Source organism: Motacilla alba, chromosome 4A (genome assembly GCF_015832195.1).
Source record: "Motacilla alba alba isolate MOTALB_02 chromosome 4A, Motacilla_alba_V1.0_pri, whole genome shotgun sequence".
NCBI lineage: Eukaryota > Metazoa > Chordata > Aves > Passeriformes > Motacillidae > Motacilla > Motacilla alba.
In genome coordinates this window covers 8,544,225-8,559,389 of record NC_052045.1, presented here as the reverse complement: position 1 = coordinate 8,559,389, position 15,165 = coordinate 8,544,225, and the positions used below count along the sequence as shown (strand labels likewise).

Here is a 15,165-nt window from a genome sequence, read left to right as displayed (position 1 = left end):
TTGGGTTACCAGAAATGTCCCTGCTGAGGTGTCCAGTGAATGATTGCTTAAACCTTGCACAAACACCACAGAGATCATCCCCAGAAATAACTCAGTCCTGCTTTCCTCTGGTGGTGGACTCTTTTCATATCTCTTGCTCTCTTTTCCTGTTGAGCACTCTGCCTCTGCCACAGGGGAGGTGGGGTAGGAGCTCTTATGGCAGACCTGTGTCTCTCCAGAATTCTCCTCTACAGACAGCAGAAGAAATGAATTTAGCCTTGTGTATTCGATAGGGAGCCCAGCCCATCTTCCCAACCTAATCCAAACTCAAGAGGACTGTGCCCTCAGAGCAGGTAATCCAATTCAGACTGTCCACATACTTAAAAAACAGATGCCAGATAAAATAATCTTGTGTATGTATGCTAGTTGTTCTATCCCACAGGGGCTACCAAGTTAATAGAGGTTCATTCTCTTTCATTTTAAATTCTTATTATTCACAATTCTTTCCTAGTACTCCCTTCTGGGAATAACAAGCAGTGGATATAGTTTTCTAATTGTGTGATTACTTGAGACTGCAGCTGCCTGATCTGGGAGCTAGTTTTCATTTACTTTACCTTCAGTAACTTTATTCAAAGAAACTAATGAAAAGAGACTCATCAATTATTGAAATGAATTCAGTTTTGTTCCAAAGTTTACATGGTGTTAAAGACATGAAAACAGAACTGTGTGAAATTTCACGTGGTTAATGTAGTTGGCTGGAGAATATTGAAAGTGTCTTGGAGAGTGTCCTTAAAGAGCTCATGTGTAGTCAACAACACTTAAAATATTAAATGCACATACCTTCAGGTATAAAGTGTGTCATCAGCGTGTTGCTCCTTACCCGAAATTGTGTTAGGATAAAACTTTTATTTATAAATGCAAAGAAATTGTTCTCCCTTAGATACTGATTCTTCTTTCATTCTATCTCCTTTGCCTGATTGTAGTTCTATGCACCAAAGAAGTATCAGAGATGCTGGGAAATCTCTCTGAGCTTTTCCATCATTCATTAATTCCCTCAGGAATCCAAAGAGCTAACAAAAATGGCAACATGCACTGTGCAACATGCCAGGAAAAAAAAAAAACAAAACCAAAAACCAAAAACAAACAAAAAAAAAAAACCCAAACTTTTTTCCCCATTTTGAAGTTTGGAAAAGGGAAATATTTTTGTTTACTAGATTTTGTGGACAAGAAAAGAAGAACCCATCTTCACATGGGGTTAAGATCTGGATGAACACTAGTTTAGTCTTTGAATTCATGCCAGTGTTTGCACTGACTTTTTGGTTGTCTGAGTTGTTCATTTATGGAATTTAAATTTTAGGATTTAAACTGGAAAGTTTTGTTACGTTCAGTCCAAGAAGCAGATATAACGTCAAGTATCTGATCTGGCCACTTCAATCTAGAGCAACAGTCTTTCCTTGCTTAAGATAATGTTCCCAGGCTAGTTGGTGCTAAATTAGTCATGTTATTTCATGGCTGACTTTGAAGAAATAGGTATTAACTTATAGATCTTCAAAGAAGAAAAGAAGTTTAGTATTTTGGATCCCTTGTTCACTGCAGATCACCTGCTTGGCTTCACTACCTTGGAGCAAAGAGGGAGGCTGGGCAGAGGCAGAAGATTTGTCAATGACCTTTCCTAGCTCTTCCAAATCTGCTGCCCCGTGGCAGGAGGGGAACTGGAGTGGGAAGGGCAGGGGCCAGGCAGTGCTGGGGGGGCTGAGAAAGCAGGACAGGCTGGGGCACATGCTTTGTATCCATGGCTGGGACTTTACAAAATACATGAAAGGGTGAAGCCATGAAGTATGATTTCCTTATTGTTCATGTCCTGGCTGTATACTGCTGTTGATTTTCAAGGTGCCTTTTACATTGTTTTCTAACATGGTGACAGCTGCAGAGAATCAAGGCATTACTCTGAATATTTTAAACCAAACCACTTTTATAAGTTTCAATTTCTGTACTGTTTACTTCAACACAGGCTCTTCAAAAACCTGCCAGATATTGAAGTGATTATGAGATCAAGGTCACCAAATACTCATTTTTAGGGTGAATATGCTGCATTTTAAAGAGATGCTTTAGTGCCCTCCCCCTCTCTTTCTCTGTGCTCAGCAGAGCAATCAGCTGAACTCAAAGAGCACAGCTTTGGAAGGGCACTTCAGGTTCCATCTGTCTCTGGGAACATCTGACTTGGAAGAGGTAGCAAAGAATATGATGAGAACAGAGATTTCCTTTCCATCACAGAATGTGTCTCAGACCTCCCTGTCTCCAGCAAAATCTCAACCTGCCAGCTGTGATTTGCTCTCCTCTCCATCAGCAAGCGTTCCAGAAAACTCCTGTGATAAGGTGCCACCTGAAAAGCTGGCTCTGACAAGTGCTACAGGATGAAATGCCCCTGTCCAGTCACTTCTACTGACACTGCTGCAGCATTTTCATTCTTCACGTATAATTTCTAAGCCTTGACCTCATTAATATGCCATTGCCCCTGGAAGCTGAGACTTTGTTCAGGGGTTTTTCTCTCCCTTGAGAATTTTAGTGATCTACCAGTATGTTTTTTCTTCTTCCTTTTCAATATAAGGCTAAAATGCTCCTGGCTCCTTATGCTTATGTAATTCAGGGCAGAGCAATCTGTGGTTATTTGAACCTCTGGCAGTACATATTTACAGTGAGTTTGACCTCAAAGGAAATGATGAGTGTTCGGCTGGAATATTTGACATTTGAGTTGGGTTGTTTAGCTGTGGATCATAAGAAAAGCTGGTCAAAAAAAAATGAAACATACACAAGTATTAAAAACCTTTTAGTTCATCCTACAGAAGTTTGAAGCTTTGATCAAACTTAGGAAAAAAAAGTTAAATAGTGTATAAGGATGTTTAAATGCATTTTTCCTTATTTTTGGCCCAGATTTGGAGAAATGTTTGCATGTGGCTAAATTTAGTTAAGATTTTTTGCACTCATCATTACTTGACTTAGGAATTTTGGAATATTTGCATATTATAATATATGCCGTGAAAGTCCCAAACATTTTCACCAGTAATTTTGAATAGTCTAATTCTTGCTGGAAAATATTCATAAAATGACATCAGAGTAGAGAAACTACAAAGTCTGTGAGTGATCCTATTCTTAGATATTGTTTCTACAGCAAAAAAACCAAACAACTTCTACCCTGTAAAGCCAGGTAACTTGCTTTTTATGGCAGAGATACCAGCTGAGATGTCTCAGTGGAGAGAATTTTTATTAACAGTTATGAGAGTGTTCTTTCATTATCCAGTTTGGTCAGTCAGCTAAGATGAGGCAGCTCCACACACAGAGATCTCACTATGCTTTGGAGGTAATGTCTGTGATTTTGAACAGTGCACAAAGAGAGTGTTACTTGCAATGTGTTCTCTGACCAGCAAATGTGGCTCTGAGCACTGGAGTATTTGAAGAGTACTCAGAAGGGTGTGATGGTTGCTGGCAGTTTTTAGGCAGCTCAGGTCCCCAGCAGCTCATGGTGTGAGGAGCAGGGAAGGGCTCTGGGAGGAGGCAGGGGACACACCCTGGGCTCTGCTGATGTTCAGGTCTCACATGGCAGTGCCAGGCTGTGATGAGAGGCTGGCAGGTGTCTGCAAGCACTGCAGCAGCATTAGCACAGTGCAGTGAAAAATCCAGGGATGTGAAACCAATTACATATGGCAAGGCTGATCCAACACCCTGACCCTCGAGACAATCATGACGAGCCAAAGCTGCTAAAGGCTTTACTGTGTGTGTTCAAATGCAGGGCATGTTCACTTTTCTCCAGAATCAAGATCTGAAAATATCAAGTTGCCAAAAATTCATAGGCTGTAACTGATTTCTCCCCTTCAAGACTCTAAAAAATTTGCATCTCTCTTTGGACATTCTTAATGGAGTGCATCTATCATTGCTACGTGTCTGCAAACCCCGAGCATGATGGATATCAGTTCCTGGACTCTGCTGTCCTACAGCTAACATATACATAAAAATATACTCTTGTATTAGAGGAATGGTGGTTTTATTTCTGACTATGTACCTACAGTCACAAGCATTGCCTGCTTTGCAGAGCAAGAAATTTAATACTTTGGCTAGTGCATTATTTTTTTAATGATTTATTTGTAGACGATTTCAATTTAAAATGAGATTTTCAGGTAACAAGGTAGGCAAACATGTTTAACAATGCCATGATATAAATTGCTGTAGCTGACAGATCCCTATAAAAATTATAACAGGCAGATGCGCAATGCAAAAAATTATTCATGTGACAGCAATCAGAAAGACAAATTACTTAGAGACGATGTACATGCTCCTCTATAATTGCTTATAAATTATTATGGTTCATTTTAAAAAGCATCTAGACTCCCTAGACAACTAGATTTATTTAAAATAAGAGTAATGGGAAATGGCCAGGAAATGTTGAGGAAGAAGATGCAGTACATGCTTTGGGTGATTGCTAACATAAAAGTACAGTAACTTATTGTCAGCCAACTCAATCTATATTTTTCTTAACAGTTTTGTAACCTTCATTTTCAATTCACTCTCTGCTCAGGTTGCAGTAGCCTGAGTAGGTAACTGGGATGGGCCAGTGGGGCTGCACTGTGGTTCAGTGCTGCTGTGTTTCCCAGCTCCTGGAGAACACAATGGGACACTGTTCTGCACCCTTGCAGGAGAGAGCACCCCTGAACATGTTCTATGCAATATGATTGAATTTAGTCAGCTGGGGTAGAAGTTATGCTAAGGGGATGGGGAAGATTGATAGATAGGTGGGCAAACCACTTTTCCTTAGGAACCTGGGATAAAAATGGGACAGTGTTTTCCATATTTTCTTAGTGTTCCAAATTAAAAAAAATATATTTTTGGAAGTGTGTAAAGTACATCCACAATAGACAGGATTTAATTTGAATGAGCTTTCAGTCAGGCACTTACCAGGTGATTATACAGTAGCAGAGAAATAGTGTATATACATTTATTATATGAGTGCCTCTCTAAGACTAGTATTTTTCACACCAACCTGATTGTATTACATATTGAGAGCCAGCCCAACAAAAATGACAGCAAACTTTGTTCTGGGTAATGGAGTGCTGAACTTCACCTAAGCAGCTCCAGTCATTTGTGATGACAGCTTGGAGAATACTCCAAACGAATCTAACAATGCTCACGCTCCAGTGACTGACAGCACAGCAAGAGGAAAAATTCCAGTTTCCATGTGAGTGCAAGGAGCCTGACCTAGATTTTAGCCTCTACAGCTTCAGAAGAGAAACGTTCTTACCTGTGTATTTAACAAGAAAAAAAGAGCAAGGGGAAAAAGTCATCTCCTGTTTGATTAGTCTTTCTTCAATAATTAAGTTTTAGCTCATTCTGTGAGATTTCTCCCTTCTGCAGATGTCATCAACACTATAATGACTGGTTGCTCTGTTCCCTGTGTGGTCTTCTCTCTGTAATTACCCCCTCCTGGCCTGCTGCAGGGAGAGCTGTCGCCGGGGAGCAGCTGGGGCAGACAGGGCCATGGGCAGCAGTCTGCCTGCACTTACCCCCTCCACCCCACTCCCTGTTGGGGTCAGCCTCCTGTGGGCTGCTCAAATTCTTTCATTAAGATACTATTAATAGGGAAAAAAAATCTCTAGTGTAAATTTCCTCTCCTTTCTTTTGTTCCTTGGGATGCAGGTGCTATGCTGGGCTCAGGTCACCGTGTCTGGTGCCTCCCCTGGAACGCTGGCAATGGCAAACAGAGCACTGACCCCACCATTGTGTTGTCCCCTGGGGGCAGTTGGGGAGGGTTTTTAGTCACTCTGATGGCCTGGTTGTAAATTACTGTTCAAGTACTTTTCATCTATTCCACTGTGCTTCCTATACTACTGCTCAAATTTTGAAGTTAGAATAGTAGAGAAGTGCACACGAAAAGGGAAAGGAAATTTTCAAATGAAAGTGGAGGACGCGGCAGATTGAATGACATAGATTGAATGGAGGGAAGCTTAGTGTTCATTTGAGCTGTGCTTTGACAAGTTGTTTGGTGTGGATATGGGAGAAATTTCATTGGAAGCAGGGTATTTTCAGCTTCCAAGTTTGGATTTCCATATTGAGTCTGCTCCTAACTACAGAACTACTAATTGTGACTCTGCTCTCTGAAATAAATGAAAACCTGGCACTGCTGTCTTTGATCCACAACCTTTCCATGTGTTTCTCATTGTTAGTTATTCTTTGGTGAGGTTTAACTTTGTTGAACCAGCACAGATTTGAAAGCATTAGATGATGTGACAGGATTTGATTGGCACAAGAGTGACGGAATTAATTAGATTGGCTGAATTAATTAGATCAGCTGGACTAGTTTGGATCTAAATTCCAGTTCTGGACACCTGTATTCATTTCAACCTATGGCCCTACTTAGATTTCTGTGACTTTACTAAATCACAAGAGAGAGGGTGCCTTTGAGAACACCTATGTGTCCTGGAGAGCAAGGGATGAGCCATCTGGAGAGCTCAGCATTGCCTTGCACATCCCTTGCGGAGAGAAGGCTGCTGTGAGCGCTGCACTGTTCTCCAATTGTAAATCACTCCAGCCTAAACAGCAGGACTTAAAAAAAGCACAGAGGTAAAAAAAATTTCAGAGGTTGCTCTGTGTGCAGTACAATGACACCCACTCATGTAAAAGTCCTGTTACCTGGTGTCAGAACCAGGGATTTAATGTAAAAGTGGGTTGGATGTGGTTGTAGGACTGGGAGAACCAGGCTTTCTCCATCTCTGCTGCAGGCTGCCCGTGTCTGTGCAGCAGCAGCACAGAGAGGTCAGTGCAGTGTTTCTTGGGGTCCCGGCAAGGGCATGTTCAATGTGTTCAAAGTTACAATGTGCAGCTTTGGTCATGGTGAAGGATGTTATAAGCCTGGAGGAGATGCACTGAGAACAAATGCTTCAGTACAGGATTTTCAAATAATGATTGTCCAAACTTGTCCTATTGCGTGTGGCACTGATAGAGGAAGGACACAGTGGAAGCAGTGAGGAAAAGGAACATCAGTAAATTGCTGCTGGCCTTTCAGTTGATGTCATTAACAGCAGCTATTAAAAGCAATGAATTTTGATTTAAATCAGTAGGAAGTTGTCAGCAAAATGAGAATGAAAATCAAAATTGATGTTAACTGGAACAGTATGTACATAAGTTCAGGTGAAGAGTTTGGTTTGGGGGCTTTTTATAATGAAGAAAGAAGTCAGCTGGCACAAACAGCTGCTGCTTTTGCACCTGCCTGTGGGGTGAGGGGCAGGAACAGGAAACACCCTGGGGGTAAAGGTGCTCCATGATATCCCTTCACCTGTCAAAACTGTCATGAGTAATGTTTTGAGTAATGGGCTTTCCTTCCCTCCTGAGCTTGTGTTAGTTTTTCTTTTTACAAGTTTGTTTCGCAGCAAGATGTTACATGGAAGTTTATATACCAGAAAAGTATTAAAGTGGTCAGTGTCAACAAGTTTAACACGTGGCTCATGTGATCACTATGCACTTAAAGCTAATTTACTGTGATGGGAAAATTAAAACCTTCCGTTTGTCACAGTTACTTTTGAATGATTAAAGAGAAACATGAAAATTTAGAAGACATAATTTAGAGGCTGTCACTGAAAGAAGGATCAGACCTGATATTCCATGTACAAAAATTTTTGCTGACTACCTTTGTTTAGGAAGTAAAATAAAAAAATCACTTTATGACAGAATGCAATTGACAATGTGTATGAAATGAAAACTGCATGAGAATATCCAACAATTGTAGCTTGAGAATTGATACTATAAATACAGAAGAGGCAACTTGAGAGATACCTGGTTGAATTTGAGGTGCTGCAGTAAGGGTAAAGATGTTCCATTTACTTGTAGTTTAATATGATCAATAAATTCTAAAACCTACATATTTAATGAAGTCTATTAACTTCAGGTATCGTGTTTGCCTTTGGATGATCTGCCTTGGAAATATTTTTCTTTGGTTTTATTCTTGGCTGATTTTCACACTGATAGTTTTTCTAGCAATGAAAAAGATTGAATTAAAAGGTCTCTGATATGTGATATGTTTGTACGTGTGCATGTGCTAGGGCTGTATTGTACTAAGATAATAGCAATGGGAGAAAAAATTGTAGGGAGATCTTTTATTAAACTGTCTGATGTATGTTCATTTTAAAGCGAAGTATTAAGAAAACTGTTTCAAAAGTTTTTGCTGAACAGAACATCAAAAGTGGTCCTTTTTTATTTGAACAGCTCCTGTATTAAGTTCAATTGCATAGGCAGTATGTTGTAATTGTATCCTGTTGTGTATAATACAGACCTCTACAATTTGAGTAGGCTGTAGGTAAAAAACCCAACTATGTGGAACTGCCTTGAAAAAAAGAAATGTCACATCTGTTATTTGGGGAGCTTTTTGCATAACATGGCTAACAGAGGTGGATGGAAAAGTTTTAAGGGATAAGATTGGCATCAGATGCCAATGTATGTTTTCTTTCAACAAGGAATTTGAGAATTCAAAACTGGTTTACAAAAGCAAGTAGTTAAGGTGCAAAACATTTGGTTTATTTAATAAAGAATTAGTGTTTTGGGGATGAAAGTAATGATATTCTAAGAAGTGGAATTGAGCAAGCTCAGTGTGCTCTATTTACTGTCTGCACATTCACAGTTACATGTAATTAAAAAAGGTGCATGAAACCCCTTAGTTGCCAATAACTGCTTTAGGTTTTTCATATTACCCTGAAACAATTCAGCACATGCCAAAAGCCATTTCTTTTAATGTACTGTATTGCATTTCCCAAGCTGCCTTTCACTATATTGGAAAATGTATCTGTGTCTAATATTTCTTTATTATTGTTTTGCTTTCAGTTGATGGTTGCATTGACTGGTCAGTGGATCTCAAGACATACATGGCTTTGGCAGGTGAACCAGTCCGAGTGAAATGTGCCCTTTTCTACAGCTATATCAGAACTAATTATAGCATGGCCCAAAGCACAGGTCTTAGGCTTATGTGGTACAAAAACAAAGGAGATTTAGAAGAACCCATTATATTCTCCGAAGTTAGGATGAGCAAGGATGAAGATTCCATATGGTTTCACTCGGTTGAGCTGCAAGACAGTGGTTTCTACACATGTGTTCTAAGGTGAGTATTGTGTTAAAGTCTAAATAAGAATGTGGAAATTATTGGTTAATAATGTATGGAGTATTAACTATTGGTTGAAAAATTAATTTTAGCCATTAGAATTTATATATACATCCAGTTAATACATATTAATTTTTTTATTCTCATAATTTTATATGTCACATAATGTTTTGTCTCAAAATTAGTTTCCCAAGTAATTGTATTTACCTAGTCCAGTAGCTATAATTAATGTGCTTTCACTTAATTACTTCTTTTTTTTAAGTACATTTGCAAAGTCTCAATTTTCTGTAAACCTTCAGAACCTGATACTTCTTAAATCATGAAGTATTTTGTTTAAGTACTGTTCTGTTTTAAATCCTCTGAGTTATTACAGAGTTACAGTTTGAATTATTCTGATGGGATCAGGCCATGGGGAGTTACAGTTCTGTCTGGTTTTGAAGAAATGTTTATTTTAATATACAATTATGATTTATCATAAATTTAAGCAGACCTCATTTGGTAAGACACCAAAATGCATTTCTCAGAAGTGTCTTGGAACTGTTGGATGAGCCTTAAATTAAACATGTGCTCGAGCTCATGATTTCCATCGTGTAGATGTTGATGTCATCTCTATGCCTAAAATGAGAAGATTAAAAAAAAAAAAAAAGGAGGACTTTTAAAGAATGAATGAATAAAATATTCTTCAAATGATCTGGTTTTGAATGAAAAGGAGTTTACAGTTACTTTGTATTATTTGATTTTAAACTATTCCATTTCAGAGAATAAGTTTGCTTCATCCTTGTCTGCTGTTCCATACTGAAATTAGACACGTTTCATGAATTAAATAACAAGTATTGCAGCAAATAACAGCACTGTTCAGAACCCAGAATTTGCTCTCTGTCCATCTCGTCTGAGTCTTGCTGCCCCAGACCATTGTGATCCTGAGGAATGCTGCTTAAATCAAAGATGGTGCCCTGGGTTGTGGTGGTTTGTACTGGGCACCAATGTCCAGTTTAAATATTGGGCGTATCTGCCTAGTGCAGCAGTTGGATTGAGTTGCAGCCTTTGGAGTTGGAGTTTTATTAGCTTCTCTGTCAGAGGTAGGGTGGGATGTGAAGGCCCTGATTTCAAAATGTTATGGGAAGATGGTGCTTTATATGTTTCAAGGGAGCCATGCTTTTTCATAAGAAGTCATTGTTGTGATAATCAAGTTACTAGTTTAATACTCTGAAACATTCTCATGCAAATCCTTTGTGAAAAATAAAGAATTGATCTTGGATCAAATTCTGGGGCATATTTTTTTTCTGGGAAATTTCAAAACTCTGCTCATTTACATGACAAAGTAGTTTTGGTAACAAATGGGCAAGTTCTTGAATAATTCATGGCTTCTTCTAATTTTCAGCTAAAAACTATATGACATGCTTATTGGAAGGCATTAGACAGCAACAAGATCTTCCTTGTCAGTTGTGCAGTTTCCTTGCTTTGACTAGAACTTTCTTACATAATTACAGATATTTTTGCCTTTTTTCAGATTTATGCCAGAGTGCAGAATAATATGTGTAGTGGTTACAGATAAAAGGCTCTATTTCTTCCTTTACTGAATTACTTTTTTCTTCCAAAAGCACGGCAATGTATCCTTGCTGTTATTGTTTATGAAACCATAGGAGGCTTAAAATAGCAGAGGATGTAGCAATAGTAATTGATTTTAATTTCATTAAAATTGAGCTAGATGTAATGTTCTGAAATGTGATCACATTTCTGTGGGAGACTATCCACACCATTAACTGGATAATTTCAGCTTTATTAATCCATTTTTTTGAGGGGGATAAGCTGATGTTTGCGTTTTAGTCATTAACCAGATTCACCTGCTTTGTGAGAGTTAAAAGGTCACAAATGAGAGCAGTAATTTTAGAATATGATTTTATTTTCTAGAAGCATTAACAATGGCTGTTACAAATGCCATCTTTTGTAGACTGAATTAGCAGAGACTAGTAGACAGAGCTTGATGCAGTGGAAGTGAAGAGGTGACTGTCTCCATCAGTGTGCATCACTGGGTTTAGTGTTGCATGCATAGCTGAGTTTTTTGGGTTTGGTAGATGAAAGAAAGAAACTGGGGAAGAAAATGCTTTTGATTCAAGGTAAATTTAAAACTTTTTCTCAACAGAGAATTTTTCATACAGGTTCTTTAAGAGAAAATCAGAAGCAATTCAATTCTAAATTGATGTGTTTGTAGCCACTCACCAGGGACATGTGGAGCTCTGGTACATCTCCCTGTGCTGTCCAAAGCATGAAATCTCACATTTGCATGTCCCAGTGGCCAATTCCACCACTTCAAGTCACCACTTCCAACCTTAGAAGCGTTCTGGTTTTGTGTTTGTCTTTGCAAAAGGGTGCAAGGGGGTGAGATGCTTAGATGTGGCACTAGGGCCAAGTGGGATGAGGGTCCTGGTCCCCAGAGTTCATGGGTTGGAATGACAGACTCAGTCTTGATCTGGGAAGGCAATAGTGAGAGCTTTAATTTACTCCCCCACAATTTGTGACTATTTTCCAAGTCAACACAAGATGACAGATAAGAAAACTGTATGGGGAAAATGTCGTCTCAGCTTTTCACTGAATTTTTTATTTGTTGAAATGTTTCTTCTTGATTCTTAAAAAAAAAAAAGCAAACCTGTTTTTCAAGAAGCTGCATTTTCTGGTTTCTCACATGTGCTCATAGCATCAAGGCATGACTATCAGTGAAGCAGTGTGAAGAAATTTTTCAAAACCTGCTTGAAAAGGGCGGGTATGAGAAGGTGAAGGATAGGCTGCTATGACAGTGATTTGAAGATGGGTAGAAATGAAATGTGTCAGTGAATTCTTTCTTATACAGAACTGTCGTTTCAATAATCATAATGACTGTTTTGTAAAAAACCTGTAATACTGCATAAAATTAAGGAGTATTAGATCAGCCTTTATAAATTAGGTTGCTTCTCCAGACTGAAGAGATTTGATATCATAATTTAAATGTTGCCTCTCCTTTATTAACCAGTTAAACATTATTCCATAGACAGGTGTGGGGGTGTGTGTATAATAGGAGGAACTTATTGTTGCATTAAAACCTACTTGTCCCTTCTCACAGTGCATTTTGGCATTGAGCTCGTACTCAGATGCAAACTGAAGTGTGATATTTTTCTCCAGTGTTAAGCATATGAAAAGGTCCTGATTCTCCAAGGACTTTCAAGAGTGCAGTCCATCTGTTTTAGTTAAGCCATGTGAATTCCATGGATCTTTCTTGTTCTTGGATGCCTTTTCTGTGTCAAATCAGGGATATTGCTGCTACATCCAGAAGGCATCCTAAGTAATGGATAGCTGTGTATTTCATTGCAGTTCCCAGGTAAATGCTGTGGCATTTGTATCATTACTTTACTGGCCAGTGTGCTGTGTTCTGGAGGTCTCCTTCCAGTACATACCCTGGATATGCCATTAATCTTCCAGCACTCCCCAGTGCTATTTGCAGATAAAGCTGTTGGCATTTCTGGTACGGAGGTTTGATGTTCTGGGATTCTCACATCAGCATTCTGGATTGCAGCTTCTTCACTGAAGAATTCAGAGATGAGCTTCAAAATGATGAAGCATCAACCCAAAACATGGAAATTACACTCAACCTAAATGCATAGGGTGGCCCTAAAGTTCTGAGTATGTTGGACAGTCTTTTACCAGATCATGATCTGCTTCTGCTCTCTGAACAAATACATCTTGTTTTTCTGTGTTAAGAGCCTGTTTTTTAAAGACAGAACAAGAACTGGGCCAACTTAGATCATCTTCACCTGGTGAAAGAAAAGATGATGAGCTGAGGAGGAAATCCCAGAAAAAATTTAGCCTAAATTTGCCCTCATCTAGGGACTGCTCATGGAAGCCTTCTTCTAACTAGGCTCAACTCCAAACGAAACTGTAGTCAGGATTTAAAGAATAAAACCCAGTAAGAGTAAAAAACATAACTACATATTTGCTGTTAATGAACTGTTGGTGAAATAAACTTGATTCCCATAATGAGAATCAGAAGGGTAGAAAATCTGAGCCTCAAGAGGGTGCAGGGGAGCAGGAGGTGAAAATTTGTGGTCATCAAACTGTCTAATGAAGCTAAGCCTTGATTTTTGTACAGGATGCAGAATAATAAGGGAGTGAGGGCCTTGAATGCCTATGGGGGAATAAGCTTGCAGATCTCTAATACCAGCATTTGATGCCAGAGAACTGCTGACAAATCAAGTTAGAAAATCTGTGTGTCCTTTTTCCCTTGCTGTATCCCTGCATGCACAGTTCTTAATGGAGAGCAGCATTGCTGTGGACATGCACAGAGGAATTGAGCCTTTGCTGAGCTGTGGTGAGCTATTGAGAAACCACTTTGTGAGCAGTAATAAAATAGAGCAATAGTAGATTTTAGGCCTTCTGGCTTCTGAATGTCTGTGGAGCGCATGACCAGCAAATCAAAATCAGATTTAGACAGCCTGGAGGGCTGGCAGTAAAATCTGCAGCTCAGCCTGTGTGCTCTCACTTCAGAGGATGTGAGGCAGGGCTTAGGGGCTTGTTGCAAGTGCCTGTCTGGACTGCAGAATGCACCCATCAGCCCAGGAAAAGCTGCACATCTTTCTTAGTACTGAAAGTCTGGCTTCTGAGCAGCATGAAAAAAGTGTGGTTTTGGATCCAAACAGAAATGTTGGACTAAGTCATAAGGTGAACATGTGTAGGGGTAAGGTTGCTTTCTCTGCAGCCATCTCTTGTAGTTCTTCATTTTGTTGATGGCAATACAGAATGTTTGGCTTTGCTCAGCATTCAACTGCTCATGACAAAGGTGATTTTGTATCTCAAACCCTGTTGGATGCAGTGTTGTAATTCCAGTTTAGCCATAGAATATTGTCTTCCATATCTGCTACTGGCAAGTGCTTTTTTCCCTCATAGTCTTACTCTGGAAAGGTGATACTTTCTGTGGGCTAGTGTATTTAATTATTGGCTATCCAAGAGGAGCATATCTAAGTAGCTGATGGATTACAAATCTCATAGTTACCTCTCAGCCTTGCACAGTGGTATATGATCAGCTTTCCTGTACAGTCCCAGGTGTGTCTGTAGAAGCAGCAACATCTCACATTTGGAGCAAGTGGATTCAGCATGGCACAGGCTTTCCAGGCTCTGTATGACACTAAAATTAAATGCCACACATTAAAAGTGGGTGACATTTCCCACAATAAAATTGACTGATTCTGTATAAACAAAATCCCTGTGAGATGCAGTATTCAATACTTGAATTCAGTGCTACAGCAGATACATTATAAAGTCAGTATGATTCATGATAAAATAAATTTTTTTGAGGTTTCATCACTGAGATATAATGTTTTGGCATTATCAAAATGCAGGGAAAAGTGGAATCCAAATGCTTCTACATTTGTATCTAAAATTGTGTAAAAAGTGATGGTGCTCCTGCAAATCATTTTGATGACATTGTCTTTACTGAGAGAAATCAGTTCTATCTATTCTTTGCAGAAAAACAAAGATTTGTTTCTCTTCCCTGGTGATATGTGTATTTCTGCTCACTCACCCTCCTCCTCTAAAGCTTTAAAAGAGAAATTATTCATCCTCTGTTGCTCTGAAAAACAATGTTTACTGTTGATGAGAAGCTACAAGAACAGTCAGGGCTTCAAGCAGAAACATCCATGTTGCTTTTTGGTTGGAGGGCATCCAGTGGCTTCCCTGTTGCAGTGGCATGGACAAGAATGAAAACATTGTGAATCCTTCCGTTTTCCTAATAGTGAAGTCCCAGGTTTAGATTCTTTTAAAATGACTGGCCTGACTTTGTAGCCTCTACAGGTTGTTGTAACAAAGCTCCCTGTGCTGCAGTGCCTCAGTAATGTTTCAGCTCACTGTCATTGGTTGCTCCTGAAGTGCCTTCCCTGGTGGGTTTCAAACCTTGCCTAGAGCAGAGAAAGGATGCAGAGTGGAGGAATGCTTCCTCATGCAGTCAGACTTTGCCTGCAGGAGAGCTGCTGCTGAGATGTTTCAGCCCTCCCCAGCCATCTCTTTCCAACATGTCAGGGAGTTTTCAT

At 39.3% G+C, this 15,165-nt stretch overlaps 1 protein-coding gene across 4 annotated transcripts in view; it reads left to right on the top strand.

The window, feature by feature from the left end:
• The window catches only part of IL1RAPL2 (interleukin 1 receptor accessory protein like 2), a 350,145-nt gene that overhangs the window by 166,886 nt on the left and 168,094 nt on the right, over positions 1-15,165 (top strand). For all 4 annotated transcript variants that reach the window (XM_038164451.1, XM_038164453.1, XM_038164452.1 and 1 more), the window contains one exon: positions 8,839-9,112. In XM_038164451.1, the coding sequence (XP_038020379.1) occupies positions 8,839-9,112 (274 nt within the window). The remainder of the gene's footprint in view (positions 1-8,838; positions 9,113-15,165) is intronic.